General features: G+C 51.6%; 6 protein-coding genes across 6 annotated transcripts; 3 read left to right on the top strand and 3 right to left on the bottom strand.

Moving 5' to 3' along the window:
* Positions 1 to 317: 317 nt before the first annotated feature.
* On the top strand, positions 318 to 1755 carry VTN77DRAFT_3676 (uncharacterized protein; the record flags this gene model as incomplete). The annotated part of the gene is made up of 2 exons (XM_069419650.1): positions 318 to 339; positions 392 to 1755. The coding sequence occupies 2 exons, from the start codon at positions 318 to 320 to the stop codon at positions 1753 to 1755; spliced, it is 1386 nt and encodes a 461-aa protein (XP_069278247.1).
* Positions 1756 to 2999: 1244 nt separating this feature from the next.
* VTN77DRAFT_3675 (uncharacterized protein) lies at positions 3000 to 4152 on the top strand (the record flags this gene model as incomplete). Its single annotated transcript, XM_069419649.1, has 2 exons — positions 3000 to 3676; positions 3816 to 4152. 2 exons carry the CDS (start codon positions 3000 to 3002, stop codon positions 4150 to 4152), a joined length of 1014 nt encoding a protein of 337 aa, XP_069278246.1.
* Positions 4153 to 4883: 731 nt separating this feature from the next.
* Positions 4884 to 6625, bottom strand: VTN77DRAFT_3674 (uncharacterized protein; the record flags this gene model as incomplete). Its single annotated transcript, XM_069419648.1, has 2 exons — positions 4884 to 6324; positions 6405 to 6625. The coding sequence occupies 2 exons, from the start codon at positions 6623 to 6625 to the stop codon at positions 4884 to 4886; spliced, it is 1662 nt and encodes a 553-aa protein (XP_069278245.1).
* Positions 6626 to 7026: 401 nt separating this feature from the next.
* On the bottom strand, positions 7027 to 9917 carry VTN77DRAFT_3673 (uncharacterized protein; the record flags this gene model as incomplete). The annotated part of the gene is made up of 7 exons (XM_069419647.1): positions 7027 to 8079; positions 8131 to 8322; positions 8376 to 8481; positions 8539 to 8799; positions 8854 to 9118; positions 9173 to 9359; positions 9474 to 9917. The coding sequence occupies 7 exons, from the start codon at positions 9915 to 9917 to the stop codon at positions 7027 to 7029; spliced, it is 2508 nt and encodes an 835-aa protein (XP_069278244.1).
* A 1332-nt stretch (positions 9918 to 11249) lies between these two features.
* On the bottom strand, positions 11250 to 12455 carry VTN77DRAFT_3672 (uncharacterized protein; the record flags this gene model as incomplete). The annotated part of the gene is made up of 4 exons (XM_069419646.1): positions 11250 to 11514; positions 11575 to 11738; positions 11796 to 12307; positions 12419 to 12455. The coding sequence occupies 4 exons, from the start codon at positions 12453 to 12455 to the stop codon at positions 11250 to 11252; spliced, it is 978 nt and encodes a 325-aa protein (XP_069278243.1).
* A 737-nt stretch (positions 12456 to 13192) lies between these two features.
* VTN77DRAFT_3671 (uncharacterized protein) lies at positions 13193 to 14343 on the top strand (the record flags this gene model as incomplete). The annotated part of the gene is made up of 2 exons (XM_069419645.1): positions 13193 to 13490; positions 13556 to 14343. 2 exons carry the CDS (start codon positions 13193 to 13195, stop codon positions 14341 to 14343), a joined length of 1086 nt encoding a protein of 361 aa, XP_069278242.1.
* Positions 14344 to 14346: the final 3 nt, after the last annotated feature.

Here is a 14346-nt window from a genome sequence, read left to right as displayed (position 1 = left end):
AGATTTTTATTTTTAGCGGCCAGCGGGGCTCTCCCGCCCGATTGCCGCGCCTAACCTGATTCTAATCCGTGGCGGAGCTTCACTAAAGACCCCCCGACAGGCACCCGCCAAACTCTCCGCAGTCAGCCTTGAGCATACCCACCCGATCTGGAAGCGCTCGATGCGGGCGGGCAGTGAAGAAGGCTCAACAACATTCTTTCATCTTTCTACTAATCTTCTCTGCCATTCCTTCATCCTCGACATTTCCCTACTGAGTCTCCTCAAGCAATCACATTCGCTGCCGCCTTGGGTACCATATGTAGCTCTGAAAGATCACCATGCTGGACGAGAATCTTCCAAGTATGCCTACTCCTTCATACTCAGGTGCATTGCGACTTGCTAACTGCAACAGCATTCTTTATCAGATCCAACGGACAGAAGCACACCTCGACCATCTTCCTCTGCCAGCATGGTAACGAAGCGGAACCTGCCTACTCCGTGCGTCATCTCGACCCCTCTGAGCCTGTGTCAAGAAACCGCTATGCTGTCGCCCTGTACGACCCATACATCCCGGATGTGCTATTTGGAGAGGTCTTGATCGTACCTGAATGGACGCAGCCGTCCTTGTCCGCCGAAGCCATCCGTCAGAACGGCGGAGTGGCCCCTCCCCCCGAACCAATTCTCCCGTCGCAGTTCACGATCCATCTCTACAACCCCGATCAAGATGTCACTGTCCGTTACAAACCCAAGAGCTGGAACTCTCCTCCGACGTGGGAGTTCGAGATGCCCCAGCGGTCGTTTCGACAACCTTCCAATTCGACTCTGGATCGGACGCAAACCGATCCCGCCGCATCGGATATTACACCCAAGTTGAAGTTCGTCTGGCGCAAGGACGGCACGCTCTCCAAAGATTTTGCCTGCTACCTGTCGGGGAAGACGACCGCTCCGGACGGCCGCAAGAAGAACAAAGAGCCGGACATCACGATTTCGATCTTCAAGGGCTTCAAGGAATTTACCCTCTACGAGCCCAACCTGTACCGGGTGGAGATGGAGGACTTCAAGGGGCTGGAAGTGGTGCTGATGCTGGGGGCCGTCGTCATTCGGGATGTTTTTTTCGGTTCGCTGAAAGAGGCATTCCACGTGTCTGATCCTCCAAGGGTTGTCTCAGCTCCTGTTAACGCCAATGGCGTTGCGACTGCTTCCAAGCCTCAGAAACCCCAAGTCACAATTCCGCAGCGAGAGACCCGACCAGCGGTAGATCCCCGTACCCAATGGGAAATTGATGCGGAGTATGCGCGTCTAAAGCAGCAACAGGAAGCGGAAGAGCGAGAACGGAAAAGGCGGGAGCAAGAGGCGGAGCGGAAGACCAGGAAACTGCTCGAGGCGGAGGAAAGGGCAGCACGCAAGAAGCAAGCAGAGATAGACAAGGAGACGGAGCGGCTGAAGAAGATCTATGGACGGGAGGAGCAGTTATACCGTCAGCAGCAGCAGTCTGCTTCTCGGCTGAATGTGACGGTGTCATCGCCGCAGAGCCCTAATCATCATATCCGGCATGGTCATTATCAGAGGAATTCGGCTCATCACAGCCGGACGCACTCGACTGTGAATTTCCAGCAGCCAGAGCTACGACCGCAGTCATCGTTGTCCTTCTTCGGAAAGCCGCAGGCATCGTCTTCTCCAGCGGTGCCGCAGCTAAAGGAGAAGAAGAGCTTTTTCGGATTCCGCAAGAATTCCGATGAAAACAAGCTCATCAAGAAGCGGAGTTCGATGTTCTGATCAGAGGCATTTCAGTAGGCGTCTGATGTAGTATGTTTTTTTTTCTTTTCTTTTTTTTTGTGTGTGTTTGCATTGATACCCTGGTTTTGCTTCCCTGTGGGAACATGGTGATAAATTTGCATTTTCATTGGCGTTTGGAGGCAATGACAAAAGGAATGAGTCAGGTTTTTTCTTCTCTTCTAGTCTCTGGAATGGAGTTTGTATCGTATGCTTGGGATGGAGAGTTAGCTGGACTTGCATGCACTGCATCGCATCGCATCATTTTGACTCTTGACATGTATGTACAGTCATATAGCAGAGTATCCAGATCTACGAATGCGATGCAGTCAGTTGATGAGATGAAATGACGCCAATCCATCCATCTATCCGCAGTCAGGCAGTCAAATGCGAAATCAAGGAAGAGAAAGTAAATAGACAGGGGGCTCATTATGCAAATCCTGACATATCTGTATGCATGTAGAGTACATAGATACTATATACTGTTCGCTGTCCCTCCTCCCCAACATACATCGTCTGCGAAAGGCCATGATGTTAGTTTCATCCTTTTATCCATCCATCCATTCTTTCTCTCACACACTCTTTCTTTTATTTACTTTTTTTTTCCTCTTATTGCAAAACCTAACTAACATTATCTGACTTACCAGGTACGATCCCCCACCACTCCTAGCCATGTCTTCTCCTTCCTGCTCACCACTCATAAATATTTCTTACGTTACGTGGCTCTTCCTCGACGACACTTGCTCCGCCATGATGTCTTCACGGCACAGCCAGACGAGAAGGGCCAGGACTTCGTGCTCGTGTGGGCCGGTACTGCGCCAGACTACATTATGTGAAGCCAACCCTCTTCAATCATTAGGTGAGCCCATCGGCCTGGTTGAGCTGGATTTGAGGCCAGCCTCTTCCAGGAGATGATGGTGATAAGTACTCTCCGGGGGGAGTTATTACACACCAGATCTGAGAGTTGCTCGTTCTATAATATGCACTTACGCCCCAAAAATAGGAAGTATGTATGGTCTTGTGTCGGATTGACAGAGTTATCAGATCAGATATCATGGCGCTCCCCGCATCCCCACATCTCCATCTGCATCTCCATCTGCATCTCCATCCCATCGCAGCTATTATTAGCATGTATTCGCCTCTCTCGTGTTTCTCCGATAGTACAGTGTATATATTTATGTGTATTTTGTATTTATCAGCCTCAGCATCATCCTGTGTCTAGATTGAGTAATACTGCTACTGCTGCCATGGGCGGAGGCGACCAGTTCCCTCCCCGATCTGCATCTCCATCTCCACCTGCCAATCCTTCCTCTCTTCCTTCTTGTTCTGGTTACCGCTACGCCGACCCGGACGCACGCATCTTCTCCGGCAAATACTGGATATACCCTTCCCTCTCCCTCCCCTACGACCAGCAGACGTATTTCGACTGCTTCTCGTCACCAGACCTAGTTTCGTGGACCAAACACCACCGCATCCTCGACTTCGCCGACCTCCCCTGGTCGACCGGCCGCGCGGCGTGGGCGCCGTCCGTCGCGTTCAAGAACGGGTTCTATTACCTGTACTTCTCGGCTGGGGACGGGGTGGGGATCGGTGTCGCGAGAGCAGAGTCTCCAGCAGGGCCCTTTGTTGATATCCTGGGCAGACCGTTGATCGGGGACGTCAAGTTTGGCGCGGAACCGATCGATCCCATGATCTTTATCGATCCGGACGATGGGCGCAATTACCTGTACTACGGCGGATGGGGCCATGGCGTCGTCGTCGAGCTGGACGATGATATGGTCTCGTTCAAGTCGGAGTTTGTGGAAATTACGCCGCCGGGGTATGTCGAGGCGCCGTGGATGCTGAAGCGGGGGGGAGTCTATTACTTTATGTATAGTGTGGGGGGGGTAAGAGATATACCTTCCACTATCCCAACGGAACCTTGGTATTATCTTGAGACCCTGTTGTGCATATAATGGAGAGTACAGTATACCTCCTACACACACACCTGACCTACCTCCTTGACAACCCTGACATCAAACATATCGATATACTTACTGATATTGATTGATATTGACTGACAGCTGGACCGACAACACCTACGGCGTCTCCTACGTCACAAGCACTCACTCGCCCATGGGCCCATTCACCTCTACCCCGACGAGGATCCTCTCCCCTGACCCCGCGGGCCTCATCGGCCAGGGCACCGGCAGCCACAGCGTCCTGCACATTCCCCCCGGCGCCGGCACGAAGGACGAATACTATTACATTGTGTACCACCGGCGACCGATCGACGAGGGGGCTGGCGCCAACGATCGGTATGTCTGTATCGACAGGATGGATTTTGACAATGAGGGGAATATTGTTCCGGTGAAGATTACGGCTGAGGGGGTGGAGGCGAGGCCGTTGGGAGACGTGTAGTATGGCAACTTGTTTATTTTTTTTATTTTTTAATTTTTCATTTCATTCCCCTTCTCCTCTTTTTTTTTTAAAAAAAGAAAAAAAAAACGAAACAAAAATTATCCAAGTAGCTCCATTGGGAGGGGCTATTATGAGTGAGTTATCAACGAAGACGACAAGATGGCTGCTCTACTCTGTGAAGATGCCGTAGCGGAGGAAGTATGCTTGAGGAAGGACCAGGTAATGCAAGAGATATTTGCGAGTGATGAGGAGGAAGGTGAATATATGTCTGAGGAGCTGAGGAGTGGTGGTGGGGGGGTGGGGAAGAAAAGAAAAGAGAGTGTCTGAAAAATAACGGACAGACGGATGAAAGGATGAAAGCATGAAACTAGGTAACATCATAGCCTTAACGCAGACGATCATCCATTACTGTATATACGAAGCAAAGCAAATAATGGGTATAATTCGGCATAATCGCATGGAGTATACTTCATCATATAGACCTAGCTCCTTAGCTAGTTTAAGAGTATAATTTTAAATACTAATTATTATTGGGGTCTATTCGATCCATGGATCGCGTAAGGAAACTGATACAAGGGACACATGAAAGATTGGAAGCAGGGAAATGGTTTCTTTTTCGGTAACAGGTATCGTATTGCAGTAAAAAGTATGCATACACGTATACTTACGTCGTGCATAATAGGATTTATCTGCACAATTCGCTTCCTCCTAATATACCTACGGCCTGCCCATCAGGCTTGGAGTTTATCCTCCATTATCTCTCGGAACCATTGTCCGGCTTCTTCTGCGACAGCATGTTCAGGACGTTTCAACACGGTGAGTTCCTTTGTCGATGGTTCATCCCCAGCTGTCGGTGAGATCTTTGGCATCCACGTCAATGTCACCTTCCTCTCTCCATGCCCCCTCTCGCGACCCCAGAAACAGGCCCGACGCATCACAGAGACCATCTTCTCTGCTTGTCGCGCCAGAACGGTGTCTTTGTTTGACGATCGACGTCTCCGCGGCGTGGTTTCGACCTCGCCATCCACAGAGCTGGGATTGGCTTCAGTCCCAGTCTCTATATCCTCTCTCACAGTCACGTCACCGCTGGCAAAAAGCCTCACCCAGGGCAGCGTCACCTGAAGCCGCTTTATGCCGTAATTGGCCCAGCTTGGCCCCGTCACTCCGTAGTCCAATCCATATGGCGGCCAGCGCAAGAGCGCTTTGCGTCGACGCAGCGGTCGTTCCTCGTCTTCGGAGGTGTTGTCGGCCACCTCCACCTCCTCGTCAGGCACGATGTATATATTCCAGAAATCAGTGAGGTCCTCCGCCAACTCGGGCTTCTTCAGCACCGGCACTGGATGCTCCGGTCCGGTCCGGTACTTTGGAAAGATCTTTGGGGCGTCCTTTCCTGGGGACCGGAGGAAAATCATCGGAGACGCGAACGAGTCAAAGTAATTGGTCGGTGTCTCAAAGAATCGCTCGCGTGCGTTGAGTAAGGGCACAAGATCTGCAGGCGTAGGACCTTTTCTCCACCGTTTTGTCTTCTTCATGATCTGCGCGATTTGAGCTTGGAGTAATTCCACCTCTTCGGTCTTTCTTCGACCCTTGGTAGCAGTCGGAGATAGGGCTTGCTCGAGATCTTCGGGGGCAATCGTACAATACTCGTCCAGCTCGGTCCAGTCGCAGATCGGCTCATATGCCGCGATCGCCCGGACATCCCGCGCCTCTGTCAGGGCCAACATGACGGCCAACGAGCCGCCAATATGCGTGCCAAAAACACATAGATGCGCGGGTTGAAGCTCCTGCAGAATCCAGTCAAACCCGGCGAGCGTATCGTGCACAGGTGTCGGATACTTGTAAAAGCGTTGTTTTTGCGGGGACGGCGACTGGGTAGACACAGCTTGGCCTTCGCCTTCTGCAAACGACGATGGCATATACCCCAGTCGATAGTTCAATGTTACCACAGTAGAAGAAGTTGTCGAGGCGAGAACATGTTGCGGTGTTGGCGACAAAAGTTGCCCTTCCTCCGAACCAGCACCACCACCATTGAGCCCATTATTCTCTCCAGCCTTCCCATCACTACCCTTTTTTACATCGCGCTGTGTAAATACCGGTCCCGGAGGTAGATAAAGGATCACATTTGGCTGCGCGGATTCTGTCGTCGCTGCAACACGAGCCGGGTGAAGCACGCTGAATTTGAGCAGAAGAAAAACGTCAGTTTCTGGACAACAAAAAAAAAGTAGACTCTTATCAATCAGCTTTTTTCTCACCTCAAAGACACATATCCATTCCCTCCAACCGGTACTTGGACAGTCTCCTCGGTAAACGGAGCAGCAGCTGAAGCGTATGTCCGCGATGAGATGCGTCTGGCGCGACGCGGACTTGTCGGAAGTTGAACCGCGAAGAAAGAGTTGAAGTTGAGGCGCGAATAGCCTACGCCGGAATAGCGGAATCGGCAGGGAAGATTGACATTGACCAGGAGGAGGCGCATAGCGCCATCATATCGTATCCCCGTGTTTGCAAACAAGAATATTATTGCTTGTGTGTTCGTGCTCTGGGGAGGAGACAATCACCAATGCGAATTATCTTGGCGGAGTCAGAGGTGTAGGTAGCTCGGAAGATGCGATAAGATAAGATAGACGAAGCAACCCTATGTCGGTTTCTAATAGACAGATCCCTAATTGTGAGAGAAAATTCCTTTCGTCTATTAACTATCTATTTCAAATCAGTTGCAGGTATAGTACAAATATATGTTACGTTCTCTTAAATTCCGAACTTCTCGTTAATAGAACCGCCTCTATAAGAACGCAGTATATATCATGGTATCAAGTTGAATGGATGTCAACTTAAACCCCTGTAGCAGTACGCACATGCAACATCTGTACGAAAAATTCATCCTTTCTTTTCTTCTCTGCTGTCATAACGACTCTTCCAGTCCTCAATCCCAAGCCAAGACAATTTCTCCTGCGTCGCAGACACCGCCGGGTCATCTCGATCAAGCGGTGCTTCGCCTTCCTCAGACTGGGGCCGGACGACCTGGAGCCGTAGCTGCGGGTCCTTCGAGAAGACCTTCAACCCAACCACGCACACGGCGTTCCAAGGATCGTCGATCACTTCATTCGTGTCCGGATACGGAGGACTGCCAGGGAGCTGCTGGTTGATGTTTTTGGGCTCGGGAGGAGTTGTGTCCTCAGGAGGCATGTCGAGATCGGAGTCGAATTCAAAGTCTTGAAGGAGTTCTTGTTCCTGTTCGTCATGGCGACCATTTCTCGCGAAACTCGTGTTCAGGCTAGGTCGCGGCGGCCTGCTGGATTGTCGATGCTTTTTCGTGGATGGGAGGCCATTGCCATTGGTGTGAGTCACGTCACCGTTCTCGTAACCCGCATCATAGGAGATTTTGGCCTCGTCCAAAGAGTCGACGTGATCCTCATGACCCGTATGAGACAGATTCTCCATCACTGCAACCTGCCTTATGGCTTCCCTCTCAGCCTGCCTCTGCCGTCGAGCAGCCATCTTCTTCTCCCGGATCCACTCTCGCTGCAACCTCTTGATCGTCTGCTCACGCAATTTGAGTCGCTCCGCGAACCGATGACGCTCCTCCCGCTCCTCTCGTTCTTTCTTCTCTTGGTCGGTTTCCAGCACCAGGCCCTTCGTATGGGCCAAATCGTATGAGAGCCCGATTTGAACAAGCTTCTCACGCCGTGTAGAGGCGTTCTGTCTGATGACTTCCTCAACTGGAACTGCGTGCTTGCGTCGATAGGCGGTCACTTTGACGAGGACGGAGTACCGGCCGGCATCCAGGGTGATATCCGTATTTACAGATCGGTTCATCATGTAGTTGTTCCGGCTGCGAACGATGTAATCTTCTTCGCCTTCCTTTTCGAGTCGAAATTGGAGGGTAAAGTTGTATTCGCCCTCCAGCCCTCTGAAATAGCGGGTATCCAACTAAGGTGGTTCAGTTTGAAGCCCTTCGGAGGAGTCAGGTTCGGTACTCACTTGAGACAAGACAATCACCACAGGGCTTGTTTTCGTCAGTTCAATCACGAACCTGGTACTGTGGTAGTCTGCAGACCACGGCACGTTGAGACTGGTCCACTGCTGAGTGATGGTCCACTCCGGGCCAAAAAGACGGGTCCTGTCGAAATGCTGGTACTTCTTGAGGAGATCCTCGTACGATATCCAGAATACCTGAGGAGCCGTAAGCATTAACATCACACAAAGAAACGCGGATCATTTCGCACCCCATCATTGCCAAATTTGTGATTGAGCCGTTCCATCCATTGCGGCGTCCACTCCTCGGATCCGTCACTCCACGCCCCGCTCCATTCTTTCTTTCCCCAAGGATTCCTATTCTACATCAGTAACAGCGTCTTCCGATCTGCCGTGAAGAAAAGTATCGCCTACCTCACGCGAAGCAAACGCACGCCATCGATCTCCTTGGCGTCCATGATCGAGTATGAGTGCCCTTCGGAAATGCCTCTTCGATCTCTCGGGGGTCCGGTGTATTTTGGATCCAGCCAGTTCGAAAAAATGCCCGTGGCGCAACCGAACAGGAATTCTTTGTTCACGTTCATCAGTTCTTCCCTCCAGAATCTGTCTTTGTCCAGTATGTTGCTGGACAGGATCTCCGACGTGACGCCGCCGGTCAAATCTTCGATCGCTTCCCTATCGCAGCGTTAACCTCGTCGTGAGATGGTCATAGCCTGAAGATGCTCTTACCCCACAAAGCCCCCCTCGATTGCAGAATAGTCGCCGTGTGCTTTCGCATAGGCCTTCTCCAGCAGCGGCAGCCAGGTCTCATTCTCATCGGAGCACTGCGCGAAATACAGTGCTCGCGACCCTGTCTGCCAGACCTTGCGGTATTCCTCTTCTGTGTCGGTGCGGTTGATGTCATCCCAAATCGGGCGTTCGTCAATCGACTCGTCGTAATCCGCCGCTCGGAGGTAGAGCTTGTCGTCAATAATGCACTGTTGCCATTCGCCATCTGGAAGATACCACTTTCAATAAAGTTATCTTGGAAGGTCTATTCGAGTCATACCTCGGTAGAAAACGAACCCATAAACTCCAACCTCTTCATCGCGAGCAACACAGATCCTGTTGATCAGCTCTTCTTTGTTGCCCAATGTACAGAGGGCGGCCATAAGCCAGCAGTCCCCGTCCCGTCCCTGACGCACATCACCTGCTGTCGGCCCATTGATGTCGAATTGCGGGTTCTCGAAGATATCCTATAACAGGAAGCAAAGTTAGGAATCGTGTCTTTTTCTCTCACTTCTTCCTCGAAATGCGGAAACACAATGGTTTCAGAGGTGTGGACAAACGAATGAAAAATGGCTACAAACAGTGACCCTCTTCACGCCTTTCGGGCGCATTTCCGGATTATGCCCATCCAACCCATCCAGATAATCCCTCTTCCCAGACTTAAGATCATACTCAATATCGAAATGCGGATCGGTATACTTCTGGTTTACGCGCTTGCACTCCCTCACAATACGCTCCACAGCGCGCTCGCATTCCTTTCTCGCCTGCTCGTACGATTTGCCCGCGTGATGGCCCTGGATGATGCCCTTTGAAGAATTGCGCAATCGTGCAGCCTTGCTTCGCGCGTAGGGGTTGTCTGGAAGCACGGTAAAGACTTTTCCGGGGTACTTCGTGTTGAATTGCGACCAGAATTGCTTGACTGTTTCTTGGGGCGTCTGCTTTGGGGGGGCTTTGCGGGGTGTTCTGCTCCCAGATCGTGAGGAGGGCGCGAACGGCATGCCGCTGGGCTCGTCTTCGAATTCCATTGTCCTTGAACTGTCGGCTGCGAGAGACTTTCCGTCGAAGAAAAATAACAGCCGTCGATGATCAAGAGGGTATTTTCAGAGCAGCACGAAATCCAGTGTTTTGCTTTAGGAAAGAAGGTAGAGCGCAGAGCATATCATCGTGGCACACGCCCCGCCGTCACTATCATATGTATACTGAATGCAGCCCGTTTCCTCAGCTGGTCCCCCTTTCCTCGTATTCCTGAATATCCTTCTCCTCGCTCATCCCGTATCGGACGCCGGGGCTGAACAAAGCGAAGCGACTCCACCGATATCGTGAAGTTTGTTGAACAGCAACCAGCCAAAGACGAGCATTTCTCTCCGCGAGCTGAGCAATTGGCTCCTTCAGCCTTCGTAAACACGCGTATTGGACCCAGGCCAGGATTGCCATATGGCTGCCGATGAAAGGCCGGGGGCTCTGCATGATCCCTGTCCAGCTGTGCTTTTGCTCGCATGTCGCGACTCTAAGAATAGCGACCGGAGGCCAATGGATGGGCGAGATGGTTAGGCCGGACAGTAGTTAGTAGTTAGTGTATGTACCTTGCTTTAGCGCCTAGTGGTAGTGGCAGGCCGAGTCAGCGAATCCAGATGATGATACTGGATGGGTAAGTCTGTTTGTCGTCGTAGATGATACGTTCTCGTCTGTGGTTCGGTGATTATGAGGGTGAGATGATTGATGCTAAAGGAGTTGTCGTGTCTAATGATAGAACAACACCGTCACGTGTGTTCAAACATGACTACTACTACTATGAGACGAGATCCCACTGTGGGGTTTATGTCAGCTGCATAGGAATGGTCCATGGTTAATTAAAGCCGAAGCTGTCAGTAGGTTGATGTTCTAAGAGGACAAGAGAGAGACACGCTTTTGAAGTGGGATTTGAAGTAGAACAAGAAAAGGAAAGCGATTGGTAGAAGAACATTACTGCAATGCTTAAAACTCTACAGTGTTTGAGCTGTCAAGAACTGACTGACTGTAAGAACGACGAATGAAAAAAAAAAGGGTATGTGTGTGTCTCGCCCATTAGAGTTGAAATATCCAGGACCGGTGCTTGCTTCGTGCCACGTTACTCCAAAAGAAAAGAAAAAGAAACAAACAAATAACGCCTAGTACAAAGGAAAGGAAAGAAAGAAATAGGATGATGAAAGAGAGGGGAGGAGTCAAAAGGAGCGATAAGAGCTCCGGACTGATAGGATCAATGCTTGCCAGGCGCAATGCCAGTTCGCAATGATGATCTCAACCAGTCCTCCGCATCCCTGTCCCACCCATGATCATAACTACATGATAGAGTAATGTTCCTGAAAGAAGACATGCGTTCAGTGGTATCCGTTCATCCGCTGTCTTCTGCCGGAATAGTATTCGCTGCCATGCTGGAAATACGGGTGCCTGCACGCCTGCTTGGCTGAGATCCGTCGCGCAGGATCATATTCCAGGAGCGCTTCCAGGAGATCCAGGCCGTTCTCTTCCAATCCAGGGACCAGTGCATAGTTCGGGTCGCGCTTCCACTTAGGGAATGTAGGTTTGAAGTCGGGGTACGAGGTGACGCCGGGCCATGTGGTCTCGTCAGGAGTGCCGAGAAGTCTATAGTCGATTCGTTAGCATTTAGATTCTGGTATAAAACATTCTTCAACAAAACCGTACCGGAAGATCTTAAAGATCTCATCAATCTCGGAGTCGCCAGGGAACAATGGCTTGCGAGTGCACATCTCGGCGAAAATCGCACCAACAGACCACATGTCCACGCCGGTGGAGTACTGACGTCCACCCAGGAGGATCTCAGGCGAGCGGTACCACAGCGTAACAACCTAACCATCATTTTAGTCCGCTTTCACAACCCTCTCCAGGGAAATTCTCAAATATACCTCGTGGGTGTACGTCCTGAGTGGAACACCAAACGCCCGTGCAAGCCCAAAATCCGCCAGCTTGAGATTTCCCTCACGGTCGATGAGCAGGTTCTGAGGTTTCAAGTCCCGGTGCAGAATTCGGTGGCTGTGGCAGTAACGCACACCTTCGACGAGTTGTGCCATGAACTTCTTGACCATCGCCTCTCCAAGTCCCATGCGGTTCATATCCATGCCCGAGCCGTCCGGAAGGGCCTTGCCTCGTCCACCCTCGCTGACGGGCAGAGCCTCCATGTACTTCTTCAGATCGAGGTCGAGGAACTCAAAGACCAGGTAGAGCTTGTGGCCGTCTGCGTGGACGATATTCAACAGACGCACAATGTTGGGGTCGTTCATCTCCTTGAGCAGCGAAATCTCTCGGATTGCAGTGCTGGGCACGCCTTCATCCTCAGCTTCCAGTCGGATCTTTTTCAGGGCAACGATACGGTTCGGGTGAGTGAGTTCTCGGGCCTTGTACACGACGCCGTACGTGCCTAGAGCAAAGTGTCGTCAGTTAGAATCACGCATTCGTCTTGATATCATCTTATTTTAAAGATGGGACCCAATTTGCTGTTGCAATCGCGTCCCTAGCATTATCCACATACCCTCTCCGATCTTCTCGATCTTCTGGTAGTTCTCCATGGTGACAGCCGGCAGCAGCGAGGCTCGAAAACCTTTGTCAATCTGAACGAAGGAGCAGGCAGGCGTAGATGGTTGGCAACGAATGAATTGAAGCTAGTGAAACCTCAGGTGGGGAGGGACTTTCGTTGCCAGGGATATGAAAGAGAACGAAGGACACTGACGAAGGGGGATAGGGATGCAACCGGGCTGGAGGAGATGCTGCAAGGAACTGTCGACACTGCCTGGGTTAGTAGAAGATCAACAATGCCAGGAGGGCATCATGAAATGAAGCTGCACGTAATCCTGAGGTCAGCAAGACCAAGTCAGTGTCAGAGTGGATTTAGTTTAGTTATTATTATCGACCCTAGTGGGGAGCAAAGGCGGTCAGGCCCAGCCTGGCGTTCTGTACACAAACCTCGGGCGGTGAGGCACGCTAGCACCTGACCTGCGGAACTGGCCGGCCTTAAGCATCTTCTAGAAGCTGTAGAAGGATTGCATTTTTCCGCTGCGCCATATATCTCCAGCGCACACCCACCGTGTACAGGAAGAGAGCCTGGGAAAGCGAAGTAGCAGGGCTGTCACTTACGGTCGACGGCTCTAGAGTGTCAGGATGCAAGAGATAGACGTGGATGTAAGATCTGCAGTCACGTCGGGCAGCTCACGATCGTTTCGGAATTGAAGCATCGGCCACATACATCATAGTGCTGCTGTACAATATACCTACATAACGCTATCTATAGTACCTGCAAGACAGCACCATGGCTGAGATTAAAGGTCTCAATGCGCACGATCGCCCGCCTGAGAAGGTCCGAAGCGTCTTTAAGAAATATCAGAGATACCAGGCCTCCGAAGTGGCCAATGATCCCGATATCATTGACCTGGAGAAGCTGGATCCTGATGACCTCCCCGAGTCGATAACCCTGGCAGGATCGATGTCCAGCAGGGATCTACGACTGGCGTTTGATGAGTTCGTGAAGGGCGAGAACTCTTCGTCTGTGGGGCCATCTGGGGGATTCGTCGAGGACATCCCCATTTTCACGCATCGGTCGGTTTCAGGTTAGCACAATCTTGTCCCTTCTCTTCGTTTTTATTTGTTTCGCTTGAAGTCTGACAATCTACAGGGCTCAGTTTGATACCGTCCCTCTTCCCACCGACGGTGCAGAAAGAACTGCTCTCTCGTCTATTCCACCGAGATCTCTCGGATCCAAGGCACCAGACGAACGTGCATTTACACTACAATGTGACATACCCGGGAAAGGACAGCCGAAAACTACATGGCCACGAGGAGGCTCTTCAATGTGATCAACAGCCACATGCCTCGTTCTTTCAAGCTGACCCAGGACTGGTGCTGTCACCCAAAGATCCCGAGACGCACAAGCCCATAACCATCCAAAGCTTCCTCGAGAAGAAGCTGCGCTGGATCACCTTGGGCGGCCAATATAACTGGACCACCAAGGAGTACCCCGCAGGACCTCCCCCGTCTTTCCCTCAGGATATCTCCCGCCTCCTGCGAGCGGCCTTTCCCGACACGGAGCCGCAGGCAGCCATTGTCAACCTCTACTCTGCCGGTGACACGCTGAGCATGCATCGAGACGTGAGTGAAGAATGCGACAGCGGACTTATCAGCGTGAGCTTCGGGTGCGACGGCCTGTTCGTGGTCAGCCACGACGACGGGGAGGGCTGCGAGGTCATTCGACTGCGGTCCGGAGATGCGGTCTACATGGCAGGCCGGTCTCGATTCGCCTGGCATGGAGTGCCCAAGGTGTTGCCGTCGACGTGCCCGACGTGGCTGCGAGACTGGCCGGGGCCGGACCATGAATATTGGCGAGGGTGGATGGGGGGAAAGCGAGTCAATTTGAACGTTCGACAGATGAATGATGAGGACCAGTCTCTTACTCTGGAGCATTAGCAT

The sequence above is a fragment of the Rasamsonia byssochlamydoides genome, assembly GCF_041956645.1.
Source record: "Rasamsonia byssochlamydoides strain NRRL 3658 unplaced genomic scaffold VTN77scaffold_26, whole genome shotgun sequence".
Taxonomy (NCBI): domain Eukaryota; kingdom Fungi; phylum Ascomycota; class Eurotiomycetes; order Eurotiales; family Trichocomaceae; genus Rasamsonia; species Rasamsonia byssochlamydoides.
The sequence above is the reverse complement of the archived record's forward strand: the minus strand, read 5'-3'. Positions and strand labels throughout refer to the sequence as shown.